The 19745-nt window shown below is 44.6% G+C and overlaps 1 protein-coding gene across 1 annotated transcript in view; it reads left to right on the top strand.

The window, feature by feature from the left end:
* Positions 1-2704: 2704 nt before the first annotated feature.
* LOC126235291 (outer dynein arm-docking complex subunit 4-like) overlaps positions 2705-19745 on the top strand; it is a 131716-nt gene continuing 114675 nt past the window's right edge. The window contains exons 1-2 of the mRNA XM_049944017.1: positions 2705-2869; positions 2945-3412. Coding sequence (XP_049799974.1) covers positions 2705-2869; positions 2945-3412 — 633 coding nt within the window. The remainder of the gene's footprint in view (positions 2870-2944; positions 3413-19745) is intronic.

Below are 19745 nucleotides of genomic sequence, written 5' to 3' on the forward strand. Positions count from 1 at the left end.
AGTCGTCCATGGGCAAAGTTTTTCTTCCGTTCATTAGCAAGGTCACAGATCGCATTGGGAAAGTTTTAGGCAAGTATGGGGTGGAAACTATTTTCAGACCTACTAGGAAAATAAAAGAATTTTTAAGGTCGGCAAAAGATGCACGGCATCCTTTGGCTACACCGGGGGTATAGAAAATTCCTTGTAGTTGTGGACAGGTTTACATCGGTACCACAAAGAGAAGTGTGAACACCCGTCTTGTCGAACATAAGAGGAATTGCCGCCTGGGTCACACGGATAAATCGGCCGAAGCGGAACATGTTTACCAGGAAGGTGATCATGAAATAAAATTCAGCGAGACGAGCGTCATATCAAAAACCTCGCATTATTATGCACGCTTGTATAGATAGGCTATCGAGATTGATAAACATCGTAATAATTTTAACAGGAAAGACGAAGGTGTTAAACTGGATAAAATTTGGATGTCAGCGCTGCACCGCAAACGTGACGATCGATTACTTTTAATCGCGAATGTTGGCATTACCAGAGACAATCTCATAGCCGACGCCACGTGATCGACAGTAGCGCCCTCTGTACTGCCTATAACCGCACCTTGCCTGCACTGTCGCAGATAGCAAGCCGCTACTGCCCTTGCTACCCGCCCTACTGTCGCAGAGGTTTTTTTTTCCCTTGGCTCTTGCCTTGGCACTTTTTTTCCTCTGCCCTTACAACCGCTACCCTTCAATCGTTTTCGACCACTTCTATCTCCTGATGGACCATGTTAATGAGTAATCTTACCCAGACGCATGGATAACATCACAGCCCGCATCCTGTGACGCCTGATTAAAAAACTAACATGTTTACGTAGGTGACAGTAGAGCTTTTGGTTTGGTCACCACGTTGGTGTGGGCGTGGAGCGGCCCCATCCTAAAAAAAGAGAGTTCTCTTCGCAGTTCGCCGCTTTACCTCCGAGGATGTCTCCCGCAGTCGGAGACGAAACGTCAGGAGACAGTTTTATACTTCGACCACGGCCTATCAGCCCGGAAGTTTTAAGTGAAGATTAAATATGTTAAATCTAAAAAAAAAAAAAGAAATAAATAAATAAAGAAAAGAAATTTCAAAAAAATCACGATAAGAAATCCATGTAAACGTGCTCCAGTCTCCCTCTGTTCCTCAGAGGAGTCTGCTATAAAAACGATGGCAAGGAGGTACGATAAATGGCAGTACGGCTCATTTGCGCACCGCGCAGAAGGCCTCTGCCGCGAGTCCTTTGGCCGTCGCAGCCTCCTCTTCGCCCTCGACCCCTCCTTCCCTCGCCTCTTTCCCGTCCCGTAGTGCTGTCCCGTGGCCGGGGACAGGCGGCGAATTGATTCGCTGTTGACGGGTCGCCGTGGCAACCGGCTGCTCCGGCGCGCATCCAGTCGCCCGCAGGTGTCCGCGGCGACAGGTCCGGCTCGCCGCTCGCTGCACGCCACGCCACGCCGCGCCGCCTCCACACACACCGAGGTCGTACTCTCACGCCGCGTCCGCATTCTTTCCAAACCTACGTCGTATTTCTCTGGCGCCTCTCATGCCCTGTGAGTAAGAGAACTGTAAGACAAACGCACCACTTTCCACTTACTAGGACTATGCAGATCGAAACGAGAAGCACATTTATTGCAAATGCCTTTTTTTATCAAAATGTTACGGTGTTAATCGCTCTTTAATATAATTCGTGTGCGCTATTAACGGCAAGCACGTAAATAAACCGATGAAAATTACAAGTGAACACCGTCAAGCTTCAAGAGGGAATATAGACTACACGAAACATTTTTAGTGTCTCTGAGAAAACTGTTACAATAATTTGCATTTATTGTCAAGTATCGTTAAAATTTGATTTTAGAAACGGTGGAAGTGTTAGAATAATGCTATAATAAAAGGTTCTTAGTTTAAACGAGGGTAGACATGTACGTTAACAAAAATTGACATTGTGCGAAATGCCTTATAAATTTGGAAAGTACTGTTGGCACACTAGGGCTAGGCAGACGAAAATATTAGACAGAACTCACGAGAGAATGTTCGGAAGAATGGCAGTTAAAAACGGCATTTTTTTCTCTCCCGTAGAGGACGCCAACTAGTTTCAATATATTCACCAGTTGGATGCAATAAGGAAAATGCATTTACGCTCGTAAGACACATATATTGTACACGACTATGAAATAATACTTTGCACCAGATACCAGCTTACTTTACGAAGTTGTTCGCGTAATTTCCGTGTGATCTGGTTACGCAAACACATTTTCAAATCGCCGACAGAAGAGGTATTGCATGAAAAGGTGTCATCTACAAGGTGATCAAAATGAGGTACTATTTCATGTACGACTCGCATGAAGTGGTGTAAGGAAGTATTGATTTATACAAGTCAGACATTCTCGCATTGTACTCTTGCCTAAGCACTCATTGAATCAGTTGAATAGAGTTAGCCTGGAGAGACATTCTGACTACTTTGCCTGTGTAAAGGTACTGACTTTTCGAACATTCTGAGAGACACTTACATGTTATCACGAGTGACTGTATTGCGCTCTGAACTGCTATGTGCTTCTGAGACCGAATAGATTGCCTGAGAGACAGGAAATATCGTTGCCGAGATTCGAGAACCGGCAAAGCACAGAATTAGTCAAGCAGCAGCGCTTCCGGCGTGACTTCAGTGCTTACTGAACCTCGAGGGGCTAGGGAGAGCGTCGCTATGGCGGAGCCCGCCACCGCCGTGAGCCAGCTGCTGGGAGCGACCCGCGAGGCGCAGCTGCTGCAGAGCTTCTTGGGGGTCAGCCTAGCAGCCGACGCCAACGAGGCTGCCGTCGGCGTCGACAAGAAGAGGGCCGTCAGCTTCAAGAGGGCGGCCGCCGCCGCGGTGGCGGTGTCGGCGCCGCCCCCGCCGCCTCCAGACGCAGCGGCACCTCCGATACCCGCCGCTGCGGCGGACCAGTCCACAGAAGACCAGGCGGAGGAGGAGGAGGAGGAGGAGGTGGAACGGCCGAGGGCCCGCCGGCCCGCCCGTCGCAGACCGGGGGCCGTCCTCCGTCGGCCACCCCCACCGCCCCCTCAGCACCAGGAGCAGGCGTCGTCCCGCAAGGTGCTGAGCCCGTTCGCGCAGATCCTGCGCGAGATCAAGCTGCGCACGCTGCACCAGCAGCAGTCGCGGCCCCGCCAGCGGCGGACGCGCGCCGCGCCCTACGAGGAGCTGTACACCGACAAGGACCGCGCCGCCGCCGTCAGCATCGGCTCCGACGACATCAAGGCCTCGCTCAAGGAGAAGAAGAGCAAGGAGCGCGCCGGCGACGCCGGGGGAGCCGCCGCCGGGGGCGTGTCGGCCGACCCGGGCACCCTGCTCGCGCTGGCCAGCCGGGAGATGAGGGCCGGCAGCCCGCGCGTCGCGCTGCGCTTCGTCCACAAGGTGCCCACCTCACCTCACCCCACCTCACTCCTCACATCACCTCACCGGGCCCTATTTCTGTCTTAGAATTGTTAGCATATTGCTGCCCCGTCAGAAACTGTGATAGACTAATATTTTGAAGAATCAGCCTCAGCTGCGCAAATGTTCTGGTCTTTACCAGGTTTCGGCTACATTAATCTAGCCTTCTTCAGAAGCATAAAATTACTATAACATGCCAGAGTAAGGCACAGTCAATTCGATATGGTACCACGGTACTACAGGTCTTAATTTTAGTGTTGACTGTGCCTTACTCTGGCATGTTATAGTAATTTTATGCTTCTGAAGAAGCCTAGATTAATGTAGCCGAAACCTGGTAAAGACCAGAAAATTCGATATGGTACCACGGTACTATAGGTTTTAATTTTAGTGTTGACTGTGCCTTACTCTGGCATGTTATAGTAATTTTATGCTTCTGAAGAAGGCTAGATTAATGTAGCCGAAACCTGGTAAAGACCAGAAAATTTTGCGCAACTGAGGCTGATTCTTCAAAATATTATTTCTATCTTGCCACGTACCATGCACTCCACTCGAGGGTTGTCCAGAAAGCAACGCATCTCATTTTTTCTACCATTCTTTGTTTAACATAATGAGAATTACACACACGAAGGAGTGTTATTTTATCTACACACCCTATTTTTCCACATTATCTCCATTCCTTTCTATGACCTTATCCAAGTCCAAAACAGGGTCGTGTATGCCCTGTCGATACCAATTCTTGTCCTGGTGGCGGAGCCAGTGCTTCCCTGTGCGAATCACCTCCTCATCCTCCTCAAAATGTCTTTCACGAATGGCATCCTTTAATAGCTCAAACAAGTGATAGTCCGAGAGAGCTAGGTCAGCGCTTCATTGTGGATGGGGTAAACACTGTTCAGCCCTGTTTCGCAATGTGTTCAGCAGTCCTCGTACATGTATGGGGCCGAGAGTTATCTTGTTGTAGCAAAACACCTCCTGAATGAGATTTTCACTCTGCGGCGGAATGTGCGCTGATATGAAACTTCCTGGCCGATTAAAACTGTTGCCGGACCGAGACTCGAACTCGGGACCTTTGCCTTTTGCGGGCAAGTGCTCTACCATCTGAGCTACCCAAGCACGTCTCACGCCCCATCCTCACAGCTCTACTTCTGCCAGTACCTCGTCTCCTACCTTCCAAACTTTACAGAAGCTCTTCAGCGAACTTGCAGAACTAGCACTCCTGAAAGAAAGGATATTGCGCAGACATGGCTTAGCCACAGCCTGGGGGATGTTTCCAGAATGAAATTTTCACTCTGCCGCGGAGTTTTCGCTGATATCAAACTTCATGGCAGATTAAAAAGGCGTGCCGGACAGAGACTCGAACTCGGGACCTTTGCTTTTCGCGGGGAAGTGCTCTACCATCTGAGAAGAGCTTCTGTAAAGTTTGGAAGGTAGGAGACGAGGTACTGGCAGAACTGTGAGTGGGGGGGGGGGGGAGTGCCGCCCTGGTAGCTCAGATGGTAGAGCACTTGCCCGCGAAACGCAAGGGTCCCGAGTTCGAGTCTCGGTCCGGCACACAGTTTTAATCTGCCAGGCAGTTTCAAAACATCTCTTGGTTTGCTGTGGCGTCGAAGTCCCGGAAAGCGCATCTTGAGTTTTATTAACGTGTTGACATACGCTTCCGAATTAATGGTACTGCCTCTTTGCATCACATTAATGAGAATCACACCTCCACAGTCCCAGAAAACGGTGATCATGACCTTACGGGCGGAAGCAGTTGCTTTGAAGTCTTTATTTCGTGGCGAGTGAGAATGGCGCCATTCCATGGACTGTCGGTTTGTTTCGGTCTCAAAATGATGAATCTAGATTTTATCACCTGTTACAATCCGGCACAAGAAGGCCTTCACCTCAGCTTGCAACAAATCAAGACAAATGTTTTTTTTCTGTGCGATTTGTGATCTGATCCACCATTAGACACTACTTGACCCATCTTGCATACACTATCGAATATCCAAGAGTCAGGATAATTGCATAAACACTTCCTTTGCTGGTTGACAGACGCAACGCTAACTGCAGGGTCCTAATGCGTCTGTCCTCACGAATGACAACATCAGGTCGCTGCAAGAGGTCAGGTGTGACAGCCGTGGATGGTCTCCCAGGCCGCTGTAAATCGTGGAACTCCGCCGAACCGCCTTCTGATGACCTCACCCTGAATGCCCAGTGACTAACTGTACTTCTGTCGACAGCAGATGCTCCTCTGACTTTGCACCTGCGTTTGTGAATACTCCCCACATTTCTTTCTCCACAGTGAGAAATAAAATGACGGCACGTTGCTTATAGTGTACATCATCTACAGACGCCATTTTGAAACTGTCCGGCTTCTTCGCTATCTGTCGGAAGTGACGGAAACCTGGCGCAGTCACTCAGGAGTCTTCAAATAATACGTGTGTATCGTTCCGCATTCGTAACATTGTTTCAGGCTGACAAAAAATAATAAATAAATAAATAAATAAATGTGGTGCATTACTTTCTGGGAAACCCTCGTATTTTCTTCATATAATAAGTCCGCTATAGTTGTAAACAATCCTGTTGCAATTAATGTGTCCCATCTTCAGGTGCATATTAAAATGGAGTTCACAACTAAGATTAAAATAGGTTAAAATATGTTAAAGCAGTGGATCCATATTACATGGCATGCGACGGGATATCCTCTTCAATCCTAGGTCTGCCAGACGCGTCTCACAGAGGAGGACAATGGTCCGGGCTCAGCGGCGCGCCACCCGTGGATCCGCTTAAAGACAGATTTGGGTTGTGCTTGGTACGTGTCTGATGGGTGTCAATGCATCACTGTATCCGAAAGGCTATCTGTCTATCTTCATGCAGATCAGTAAGTGGCGCGCCCCTAAGCACGGACCGTTGTTCTCACCTGCAACGGGCTTTCTGCCTGATCTGTGTTTAAATAGGTTATCCTCTTGCTTGCCATGTACCAGAGATTCATTGTTTAAGCATATTTTAACCTATTTCAGTGTAGTTAAAATAGTTTATCTATGGTATATGGCATGGAACAAGACATTCTCTTCAATCCTAGGTCTGTCAGGAAGCCTCTCACAGAGAAGGACAACAGTCCAAACTTAGAGGTACGCCACACATGGAGCACAGGCCGCTGTGATCGAACGGTTCTAGGACCTTCAGTCTCGAACCACGCGACCGCTACGGTCGCAGGTTCGAATCCTGCCTCGGGCATGGATGTGTGTGGTGTCCTTAGGTTAGTTAGGTTCAGATGGCTCTGAGCACTATGGGACTTAACATCCGAGGTCATCAGTCCCCTAGACTTAGAACTACTTAAACCTAACTAACCTAAGGACAGCACACACATCCATGCCCGAGGCAGGATTCGAACCTGCGACCGTAGCAGCAGCGCGGTTCCGGACTGAAGCGCCTAGTACCGCTCGGCTACAACGGCCGGCGGTTAGTTAGGTTTAAGTAGTTCAAAGTTCTAGGGGACTGATGACCTCCGATGTTAAGTCCCGTAGTGCTCAGAGCCATCTGAACCGTTTGAACCACAAATGGAGCCACATGAAGACAGCTTCGGTTTGTACCTCATATGTATCTGATCGGTGCCTATGCAGCACTCGGTACGGAAGGCCGCCTATGTGTCTGCATGCAAATGCGAGTGTAGCTCGCCCCTAAGCCCTGACTGTTGTCCTCCTATGCGAAAGACTTTCTGACAGACCTAGGATTGAAGAGTATATGCTATTGGTTCAAAAATGGCTCTGAGCACTATGGGACTTAACTGCTGAGGTCCTCAGTCCCCTAAAACTTAGAACTACTTAAACCTAACTAACCTAAGGACATCACACACATCCATGCCCGAGGCAGGATTCGAACCTGCGACCGTAGACTGTAGCGCCTAGAACCGCTCGTCCTATCCGGTCGGCGATATTCTATTGGATGACTTTTGGCAGGGGTGCATTGTTTTAACACATTTTAACCTACTTCATCCTTAGATGTGCATCCTTTGTGGACTCACATTTTAAAATGCTCCTTAGCATGGGACACATTTGCTGAAACTGGGTCCTGCTTTCCTTTTTAGAAATAAATAACTTTTACAAATGTAGCTGATTATTCCGTTGGTGGCGGACAACAGTTGTGGATGTCCCGTGAAGAGACGATCTGCTCATGCAGCTTAACGCATAGCGCACTAGCTAGTGAGACAAGGAAGGTGAGTCACATCTAGACCGAATCAACAGTTTGGATTGAAGCTCTTTGATTCGGTGAACTCACCAGCGTAATTGTGGCTAGTAAGTCTTTCACAACAGACTCCTCGAATAAAAAGTTCTCGATTAACTTGCTGCGCCATATTTGGGTAAAATCCCAAACTTCCGCGGCTGCCTCCATCATCGTCGTCAGAAGCTAATTCTGATGTCGTGAAAGTTTCGACGGTCCCATATTTATGCCCAAAAGAATTGCATCTGGCTGTTTCTTTTCTGTTTTGTTTCTTTATCGTTATTTCAGTTCACCTCAAAGGGTGGACTGGCAGAGTACAAAACCTCTCTTCAGACAAAGGTTATACAACTTTCACAGATGTTTCAGAATACATAAAAACAGATGAGAGTGAATATTTTTTTTAAATACACACTGGTGAATAATACTGACATGATGAAAAAGCAATACGAACATCAGCCACATTGGGGCGTGGAAATTATTTCATTGGTGACAAATGAAAATTTATGCTGGGTCAGGACTCGGACGTGGAATTTCCGCTTTGAGTGAGCCGTCGCATTAATTGCTTTGCCCATCTAAGCGCACTTCACATTCAACCTTAATTTCCAACTTGTCACACATTACTTCCATGGCAACCCCTGTCCATTTACCTCATTGCTTACACCAGCTTGCTTGATTCTCTCAAGAGGTCGGACCTAGGGTGCATCCACGCTGAGGATAACATGAAATGCTGTCAAGGATTAGATATTACTATTACATGTGTTGTGTCTGTTCTTTCAGACAACATAGTGCAATAGTAATATGTAAGCTTTGACGGCATTTCATGATATTATGTCTGACCTCTTGGAGGACTCATGCAAGATGCTGCGAGCAATGAGGAATCTGGACAGGACATACTCCGGAAGTATTGTGTGACAAGTTAAAATTTGTGTTGGATGTGAACCGTGATCAGATAGCTGAAATGTTTAAGGCAACTGTTCGTGTATAGTGGGAAATCCGGATTCGAGTGACGATGCCGCACGTATTTTCATTAGTAGCCATTAAGCTATTCTAACGCCCTAATGCAGTTCACGTCGGTATTCCTCTTTCATCATGTAAATATACAGCCACAGAATCATGTCAGTGTGGCGCCTTTTCTTCTGGATGCGTCAAAAAGAACAGACACCACACATATAACAGAAATAGTATTGACTATTTTTACATAAAACGGATTATAATAAATGATGATTTAAAAAACACATTTGTGGACAACACGGATACATTTTTAAAGCTTTATAGGTGATATTATAGGTAAAATACTATTACTGATGATTAAGTGAACAATGCTATGGTGTAATGGTAATGGTGGTGATGCATGTGAATTTTTATCATCGTGAAAGCAGGTGAAATTATGTGTATCACTATGAGCCATAAAGAATCGCAGGTAACCACTAAGTAAGCGAGGAGGAGGATGGCCATGGGAGAAAGATGGATGGTGTGAGGTGGAATGTTGTGCCTGTGGTTCGAAAAAGAGGTATTTATCGGGACGGATGTCGTCATTCGGTAGTGGGAGTTGCTAGAAAATCTGGGGGAATAGGATAAATAAGGCATGACAGTGCATGGGGGTGGAATATGGATGTAGTGCCGCAGCGGGGCACATAGATTGGTGATAAGTGGGTGAGATATAGACTGCAGGGACTGGGTTTTTGCGATTAATGTATTCTATTCAGAGATGCTCTGTGAAGCGAGGAAGGTGTGGAAAGCGGATGAGTTGGAGTTGCATGTTGGAGAAGGTAGGCCGATGAGGAAATCGAGGAAGAATGCATGTCCTTCCAGTAGTAGAATTTAGGGGAGACAGAGATCCAGGCAACATTGGCGTAGGTGAGGACGAGGAATTTATAATTGAGGATAATGGTAGAAAGAAGTAGACACACGAGTGGCCTGTTAGTAGTTTTAGTAGAATTAGTCAGTTTGGGCTCTGTGTTGTATGGTAATGACGTGTGCATTCGCAGTTCCTTGTCTGGCGTGGATTAGTCCTAAATACTTTACTGTGTTAGAGGGATGGGTTGGTTTGAGATGGAGTGATGGAAATCTGGACGACGGAAACGCTGAGTGCTACTACCAAAGGTAATGCCTTAGCTATTCTATGGATTTACTTGAAGTTTCCAAGTATTACACCACTCGACAATGAGTCTGAAGTGGCGTTGGAGGGAATCGTGGGAGAGTTGGTGCAGTGAGTGGTCAGGTAGCGGTGTCGTCAGCATTTTGCATGAGGTCGATGGGGAGGTTTGTGAATGTCTGAAGTGTACAGGGTGTAACGGAGGGGCGCAGGACAGAGCCTTGAGGCATACAATACATACAGTGCGGCGAAATATATGGGAGCAGGTGTTATTGACTGATGTATGTAGGAGGCGGTGATGGCGGGGCGCTATAAGGAGGACATTGTTAATTGGGAGTTTGTAGCTTGAAGGGTCGAGTTTGCTGTGCTTATTCATGGGTGTTTTGGATATCAATGGAGGCAAATATGACGGATTTCTGTTTATTTAGTTGATATGAGATAAGATGGGTGAGGTAAATAAGATGGTCGTCGATGGAATAGTTGGGACAGAAACCACATTAGGTGTTGCGAATGGAAAGGTGAGCTGCAAGGTGCTGATGGATTCGTTGGATAAGGACAGTTTCAAAGATTCTGCTGAAAAATGACGTCAAGCTAAAAGGTCGACAGGACAAAGTTTGTGAGGGTCGTTTGTTGTGTTTCAGGAAGAGCATGGCTTTGTGTTTTCTGCTGCTCTGGGTAATAACCTGCGTAGGGAATGGTATTGTAAAGGATGGAAAGGGTTTCATGATAGACTCTTGGACATTCCTTTAGGAGGTGGTAGGGAATTATATCGTGATTAGGTACAGTGTTTCGCTTTTTAGCGAGTGTTTGTGTAATGTCTTCATCTGTTATTGGCGTATGTAGTCCTGTTCACGAACAGCTGTGTAAGAACTGGAAGTCTGGTGCGAGGGATGGGATAACTGTGTTTGTACATTCAGTAGCACAGGGATTCATTAATTAACCAAAGTTGGGATCATTTGGGATGATGAATATAGCTACCTGGTAGGATGCAAAGTGGTTTGTTTTTGTGAGCTTTCTAGGAACTGGTTCTGTTTCTTGTGGGATGGCATACACGGAAATGGCGTTGTTTCCATAGAGCCTATGGAATGATTTTCAGTACTTTGCAGTTTATGATGTTTCGTTTACTTTGGTACATATTATGTGCCAGTGCCGACATCGTTTAACTTGAAAGAGCAAACGTGTCACTGGAGCTGTCGGTGGCGTGTGAACATGTCCCGGTCATGAGTACTTATGAATTCTCTGTAGACATGCTGAACTGCTCCTCCATGATACTGACAAGAAGGAGATTGAGTTAATAATTAAATCACTAAAGACCAAGAACTCTCATGGATATGACGGGGTATCTAGCAGAATACTGAAGTACTGTTCTACGTATGTTAGCCCAGTACTTAGCCATATCTGTAACTTTTCCTTTAGGAATGATAGGTTTCCTGACCGATTAAAGTACTCGGTAGTGAAGCCAATTTATAAAAAGGGGAGACAGGGATAATGTTGACAATTATAGACCTATTTCTATGCCATCGGTGTTTGCTAAAGTTATCGAGAAGGTTGTATATACAAGGTTACTGGAGCATTTAAATTCACATAATTTGCTGTCAAATGTACAGTTTGGCTTTAGAAATGGTTTAACAACTGAAAATGCTATATTCTGTTTTCTCTGTGAGGTTTTGGACGGATTAAATAAAAGGTTGCGAACGCTAGGTGTTTTCTTTGATTTAACGAAGGCTTTTGACTGTGTTGACCACAAGCAATTACTGCAGAAGTTGGACCATTATGGAGTAAGGGGAGTAGCTTACAATTAGTTCGCCTCTTACTTTAAGAATAGAAAGCAGAAGATAATTCTCCGCAATATTGAGAGTGGTAGTGATGTTCAGTCCCAATGAGGCACTGTTAAGTGGGGCATTCCCCAAAGGTCGGTGCTGGGGCCACTGCTGTTTTTATTTATATGAATGATATGCCTTCTAGTATTACAGGTGATTCAAAAATATTTCTGTTTGCTGATGACACCAGCTTGGTAGTGAAGGATCTTGTGTGTAATTTGAAACATTATCAAACAATGTAGTTCATGAAATAATTTCGTGGCTTGTGGGAAATAATTTGATGCTAAATCACAGTAAGACTTAGTTTTTAGTTTCTAACTCACAATTCAACAAGAACTGATATTTTGATCAGACAGAATGGGCATATTATAAGTGAGACGGAACAGTTCAAGTTTCTAGGTGTTCGGATAGATAGTAAGCTGTTGTGGAAAGCCCATGTTCAGGATCTTGTTCAGAAACTAAATGCTGCTTTATTTACCATTAGAACAGTATCTAAAATAAGTGACAGTTCAACACGAAAAGTAGTCTACTTCGCATATTTTCATACGCTTATGTCGTATGGTATTATTTTTTGGGGTAATTTTTCTGATTCAAAAAGGGTCTTTTTGGCTCAAAAACGGGCTGTTCGAGCTATATGTGGTTAAGTTCGAGAACCTCTTGTCGACCCCTATTCAATAGTCTTGGAATTCTGACATTGCCCTCACAGTATATATTTTCTTTAATGTCATTTGTTGTTAGCAATATTAGGTTATTCCCAAGAGTTAGCAGCTTTCACTCAGTTAATACTAGGCAGAAATCAAATCTGAATGTGGAATACACTTCCTTGACTCTTGTGCAGAAAGGAGTGCACTATTCTGCTGCATCCATTTTCAATAAGCTACCACAAGAACTCAAAAATCTTAGCAGTAGCCCAAACGCTTTTAAGTCTAAACTGAAGAGTTTCCTCATGGCTCACTCCTTCTATTCTGTCGAGGAGCTCCTGGAAGAGCCGAAAAATTAAGCAAATTCCAGTGTTACGTTGTTGATTTTCTTTATTTAAACATACGAATTGTCGCCTGAATACGTTTCTTGTATTTCATTTTATCTGTTTCTACTGTCGTGTTATAATTTCATGAATTGCCTCGTTCCATGACCATGGAGACTTCTCCTTAATTTGGTCCCACGGAACAATAAATAAATAAATAAATAAAATAAAATAAACATGATGGGATACTTGGAGAGAGGCAAGATGATGTGGAGGGAGATATTCACAGTAAAGCGGATAGATCGGAGTTGGGTGTGAATGGAAATTGCATCTGAGATGGTGTGTTGTAGGAAATGAGCCTCATTCTGTATGTCATTAAGAGTTTGAAGGTTGGTGGCTTTCGAACAGGGTATGGATTTGGACACATTATGCATTCCCGTCTGCTCAGGAATAATCCTGGATTTGTCAGGGTGGACAATTATTTCTATACATTTATTTATTTAAAGTGCTAAGATAAGGGCTTTTGCATCTTGCCCACACATCGCTTAAAGGGTGCCTAAAGGATGCTGCGTTCTCGGAATGCTATAAAACAGTTCAAGCAAATAAAATTAGTAGTTTTATTTCTACAAAGCAGAATCACAATACTTAACTTTGGAGTTACATCGGCGTCGGAATTAACACGCAAACAGTAATAGTCTTCGCTATAGACGACGTTCAAGTAAGCACTTGATATGGATCACTACTAACAGTTTGTATACTGAGTCGATCTGAGCTACTAATGTGCGGACGAGGCTGGCAGGAGCGTCGCTTATATTCACTTCTTGCATGGGGCGCTACTGGCGCGGCGCGGTCCTTTTTAGCGGGTTACTGGCTGACGTCACCGCACCGCCTTCTCTGATCTTGCGTCCTTCTTCTTCGTTCTGGCGCTTGTAGTTACGCCAGAACAAGGGCCATCTGGCCCTCTCTTATATCTGAACAGGCTTTCTACATTTTTTATATTACATGTATTACTGCTAACATGTTATCATACATTTAGAAATTAAAAATTACATTGGTGCAGGTAAAAAATAGACACATTTTCTATTCGTACATAACAGGTAAAACAACAATTAGAAATAACAGTAAGCTAGATTTTTAATTTAAAATGCTAGCAGCAATAAGCATGAGAGAAAGGGATGGAGGAAGAAGGGAGAGATGAACATGGTAACCAACAGTTAATGAATATAAGGGGAGAGAAAGTGATGTGGCTCACAGATAAAGAAATAGAGAAACGAGCTTAACTGGGAGAAAATAGGAGCATTGACATTAAGAGTGGTTTGGGTTTGGGTGGGTACACAGTAAGAGATCCGGGGAAGGACAGGTAGATAATCACTCCCAGTAAGAACAAAGACATCTACAACAGTGCTGTGTCTTAAGAGCTTAGGGGAGGCAATTGGTATAATATCTTAGTCCATGTGTGGACGGAGGTGTGGATTTTGTCGCCATTAGGGTTTTTGATAAACTGACGCTTTTTTTTCTGCACGTGTGCGGGAATACAAGTTAGGATAGGTAGTGATTATGTATGTGGTAAAGATTTGGTCTAAGTGGGGTAGAAAACAGTAAGGGATGGGATGGATGCGGCGGATGTAGATAGTTGCAGAGAAATATGGCGATTCAAAAATGGTTCAAATGGCTCTGAGCACTATGGGTCCTAACATCTATGGTCATTAGTCCCCTAGAACTTAGAACTACTTAAACCTGACTAACCTAAGGACATCACACAACACCCAGTCATCACGAGGCAGAGAAAATCCCTGACCCCGCCGGGAATCGAACCCGGGAACCCGGGCGCGGGAAGCGAGAACGTTACCGCACGACCACGAGTTGCGGACAAATATGGCGAAGATGAGGTGTTCAGTTGGATAATTTAGGAGTCGATGAGAGACGTGAAGGATATTTCCGAGATGGTCAGAAGGCTGCTCGGTCATGGGCAATGGGATTGGTATTATCAGTGCAACACAGTTGGATGGTGTGGGTTCAAAAATGGCTATGAACACTATGGGACTTAAAATCTGTGGTCATCAGTCCCCTAGAACTTAGAGCTACTTAAACCTAACTAACCTAAGGACATCACACACATCCATACCCGAGGCAGGATTCGAATCTGCGACCGTAGCGGTCACGCGGTTCCAGACTGAAGCGCCTAGAACCGCACGGCCACACCGGCCGGCGATGGTGTGGGTAAGAAGATGCTTATAGAAGCAGAGGGAGCGGATATTTGGTATAGGAAATTGTATGTTTGTAATATGTATGCTGCTCCATATTCAATCAAACAGCGAGGTGTTTCGAACCGATCAAAAATGAAGTGGGCTTGATCTTCGAATTAGCCGTGTATGCATCTCATTGGCTGGATGACGTCATAATGACATCACGGGAATAGCGCGTGTTGATGTGGCACCATCTGTGTCCATATGTTGTGCTTACACTCTCCGTCTAACGTTACTTGCAGCACCGTCCCTAGCATCGGCCTATAAATTACGAGAAGCCTTCCTCTGTGCTCTTTCTTCATCAAAAGCACTCCTCCATACATTTCCAAGAGTATCGTGTCACGTCACAACGTAAAAAAAACTGCAGTGGAAAAATTATCGTTTTGGCGACGGTTACAGCAGCCATCGTCTGGGTGTACTGCTGTGCTTTAGCTACGTGGAGTAGCTTGTATTTGTCGTAGCTGCCTGCTGTGCATGACGTTGCATCTCAGTTTTAAAAGGTCGTTGTTACTACTGCTCACCTGAGGCGGAAGGAGCGGGAACATTATTATAATAGGCTGCTACTGTATCCGGAAAGGAGATCTGCTGTTATCTATGGCTTCTGCCTTTGTTTGCTGTGATTGGTGGTCATCGGCTGGTGAGGCGTGGTCTCGTGTTTTCCTGCTGCTGGACGCAGGCCGAGGAAGTAACTCGCCGGTAGCGCTCGCATTACGTGCTGTTGGTGTGGCCTGTTGGACTCTGAGGGTTGGCAGCTACGATGGGGAAAGCTTGTATCCATCCTCTCTGTTAATTTTGTTGGGGTATTTTGGTTCAAATGGCTCTGAGCACTACGCGACTTAACTTCTGAGGTCATCAGTCGCCTAGAACTTAGAACTAATTAAACCTAACTAACCTAATGAAATCACACACATCCATGCCCGAGGCAGGATTCGAACCGGCGACCGTAGCGGTCGCTCGGTTCCAGACTGCAGCGCCCAGAACCGCACGGCACTCCGGCCGGCTTAGGGTATTTTGTTATTGCTATAGCTTCTCTGTTCTTGCATTTAGTCAAGATCGGCTGCTTTGCAATTATGCGGGTTTCGTTCAACTGAATTACCTTCCCCCATCTTGTCAGTGTTTGGCCACTACAAACTTGCTGTGCTCCCCCAGACGAACTCGTGTTCTCGTATGCGCATTGGTATCGGTCTGACGGTGTCACCGATGTACACTCCTCCACACTGACAGTCCATCCTTGTATACACCTACAGTGTGTAAAGCACCTGCCTTGTCCTTGCGGCAGGCAAGCGCGTTGCTGGCTGCAGTTTGTCAATTTATTGCCTAACTCGCCTCCTTTTATTTGTGACCATGGCTGTTTGGATCGATCTATGGTTGCAGCCATTGGCCATAAACGTTGTACACAGCCTTTTTAGCTCTTGTATTATGTTTTGAGCATCATTTAGGCGCTGCGCACAAGTAGCCAAAGAACGTATAACTGAGTTGTTCTGCGCTAGGTGGTGGTTGGATTGGGCGTGCAAATACCCATATTTCATGTTTAATTGTGCGGTACCTCTTCATCTTTAGAACTTTAATAGTACTGTCTTAATTATTCACATGGTCTTATGGGGAGCGGCCTGTACAGTAGGTGACCGGGTTCAGGTCTGATGGTATCACAGGGGTGAGCTTGAAGTTCAACTGTAGTCTCACAATTCGATTGCACTCGTTTACATGATGAGATTACCTTCCTTTCTCCCAAAATCTCTTCATTTCCTTGCTCAATTTCTCCTCTGTTCTTCTGTACAGCCTCTGTTGGTGTCATTTACCGATTTATCTGCAGACTGATGGTTCTGGAGTAGTGGTGTGACTGCAGATATGTTCTATGCAATGTAACCTATAGTAGCAGTTTCCTGAAGGTCTTGTCCAGTTCCAATAAGCCAATGGCTCTGAACTCTCATGTAGATGACAAGACCGAGAATTTTATTTTATTTTATTGTAATTTTGGAATTTACACAATCTTCCTTTGATTCTCAGTTTAAATGATTTAGGATGATTTCTCCTGGGTAACTGATGTATTTAGCCAAATTCAGCAATAACAGGATGTCCATCAAAGTTCTCAGTAGTTTACTCCGTATGAGTATTAACATGCGAGATTTGGAGTGCCATTTTGGTGGCAGTACTGTATTTGTTATTCATCTTTTTAATCTACTCCCTTAAGGTATAGGCGACATACTTGGGTACTTCTTAATACGCTGCGCAGCATTCAAGATTACTGAGTGTGATTTAGGCGAAAAATGTCCTCATAAATTGACTGTGAATTATTCTCGGTGATTAGGCCTTATCATATTCAATTTTTTTTCCGAAAGCTGAATTTTCGAACTCTCTCCTGGGATCTTCTTCTGGTGTCCCGAGGTGGCTGAACACTGTGTGCAGAAAGGTGTTTTCCGTGCTTTTTCCAAAGAAGTGGAGTTACATGGTAAGAGCTCCACAGGTTCTCATTGATGAGCAGTAATCATTGGGAAGGTACTGATAGCTGGTAATCAACGACGGACCACCTGTAGTGGCTGAAACATTTTACCTAATAAGTCCATCATACTTTTATTAGTGAAAGCGACACCGATATTTGGCAACGTGATTCACAGAATGATCCTAGGAGAGGAGTCGCGACGTTGAGATTTGGACAACACGTTTATTATGTGAGATATATCAAGTGGCAGAAAATTTTACCTTTAATGGCAATGTCCACATAACCGTGTGTTTGCCTTTACATATGGGGCAGTCAAATGGAAATGTGACAGTAAGAAAAAGTAAGTAAGCTCTTCATTATTATTAATCACCGCAGCTGTTAATATATTTATGCCAATGTGAACCAGGATTGTCGATGCCCTCATAGAAAAATGTTTGCGGTTGTCTATGGAACCATGATTGTATACAGGCGTGCACGTCTTAGCCAGAAACAAATTGAAGGCTACGAATGTCTTGCTTCATGGCTCGAAAAATACGGAAATCGCGTGTGGAGAGACCAAAACTGTATGAAGGATGTGTAGAGGCTTCCCCGCGAAACCTCTGCAGTGGATCCACATTTTGGCAAGGTTGTTTTGGCTACTTCGAGAATTTCCATTCAAGAAAAGTAGGCCACTGAATTTGTGCTGAGGTCCTCAGATGCAGAGCGTCCATTCCAGCGTATCCGTACCCAAAGACTGGAAGGTCGCACAGGTCACACCAATATTCCAGAAAGGTACTAGGAATAATCCACTAAATTACAGGCCCATATCGTTAACGTCGATATGCAGTAGGATTTTAGAACATATATTGTGTTCGAACATTATGAATTACCTCGAAGAAAACTGTCTACTGACATACAGTCAACATGGGTTTAGAAAACATAGTTCCGGTGAAACACAACTAGCTCTTTATTCACATGAAGTGTTGCGGACTATTGACAAGGGATATCAGGCCGAGTCCGTATTTATGGATTTCCGCAAGACTTTTGACACTGTACCACACAAGCGGCTTGTGGTGAAATTGCGTGTTTATGGAATATCGTCTCAGTTATGTGACTGGATTTGTGATTTCCTGTCAGAGAGGTCACAGTTCGTAGTAATTAACGGAAAGTCACCGACTAAAACAGAAGTGATTTCTGGGGTTCCCCAAGGTAGTGTTATAGGTCCTTTGCTGTTCCTTATCTATACAGACGATTTGGGAGACAATCTGATCAGCCGTCTTAGGTTGTTTGAAGATGACGCTGTCGTTATCGGCTAATAAAGTCATCAGATGATCAAAAGAAACTGCAAAACGATTTAGAAATGATATCTGAATGGTGCGAAAAGTGGTAGTTGACTCTAAATAATGAAAAGTGTGATGTCATCCACGTGAGCGCTAAAAGGAACTCGTTCAACTTCGGTTACACGATAAATCAGTCTAATCTAAAAGCCGTAAATTCAACCAAATACCTAGGTATTACAATTACGAACAACTTAAACTGGAAGGAACACACACTGCGTTTTATTGGTAGAACACTTGGAAGATGTAACAGACCTACTAAGGAGACTGCCTACACTACGCTTGTCCGTCCTCTTTTAGAATATTGCTGCGCGGTGAGGGATCCTTACCAGATAAGAGTGACGAGGTACATCGAAAAAGTTCAAAGAAGGGCAGCACGTTTTGTACTATCGCGAAATATGGAAGAGAGTGTCACAGAAATGACACAGGATTTGGGCTGGACATTATTAAAGGAAAGGCGTTTTTCGTTGCGACGGATTCCTGTCACGAAATTACAATTACCAACTTTCTCCTTCGAATGCGAAAATATTTTGTTGACACCGACCTACATAGGGAGAAACAATCATCACGATAAAATAAGGGAAGTTAGAGCTCGTACGGAAAGATATAGGTGTTCGTTCTTTCCGCGCGCTATACGAGATTGGAGAGAATTGTGAAGGCACTTAACTGAGATTTGCAGAGTATCCATTTAGATGTAGATGATGGCATTGCATTGATTTGTAAGTTACAAAAATAAATAAAATCTGGTATTCCAAGTCAGTATTCAATGTGTTTTTCTTTGTGAACTTGTTCCAATCACTTTCTTAAGTTTGTTAATGAATAGTGTATCACAAGGTTAAAATGCTCATCAGTAAAATCAGTTTACAGAAAGAGACGATAAATAAGGCCGATATCCTTGCTACTGTTCTTTAACAGGGTTTATTTGAGAAGGCGAAGAATAAGAGAGTACAGACACATCTCTGTATCTATAATTTGTTTTCATATCTGTGGTCTGGCTTCAGGAAAAAAAAATGGCTCTGAGCACTATGCAATTTAACGTCTGAGGTCATCAGTCGCCTAGAACTTAGAACTACTTAAACCTAACTAACCTAAGGACATCACACACATCCATGCTCGAGGCAGGATTCGAACCTGCGACCGTAGCGGTCACGCGGTTCCAGACTGAAACGCCTAGAACCGCACGGCCACTCCGGACGGCCTTCAGGAAAAGATAATCAACATGAAATAAAAGTAA

The sequence above is a fragment of the Schistocerca nitens genome, chromosome 2 (genome assembly GCF_023898315.1).
Source record: "Schistocerca nitens isolate TAMUIC-IGC-003100 chromosome 2, iqSchNite1.1, whole genome shotgun sequence".
Classification (NCBI taxonomy): Eukaryota; Metazoa; Arthropoda; class Insecta; order Orthoptera; family Acrididae; genus Schistocerca; species Schistocerca nitens.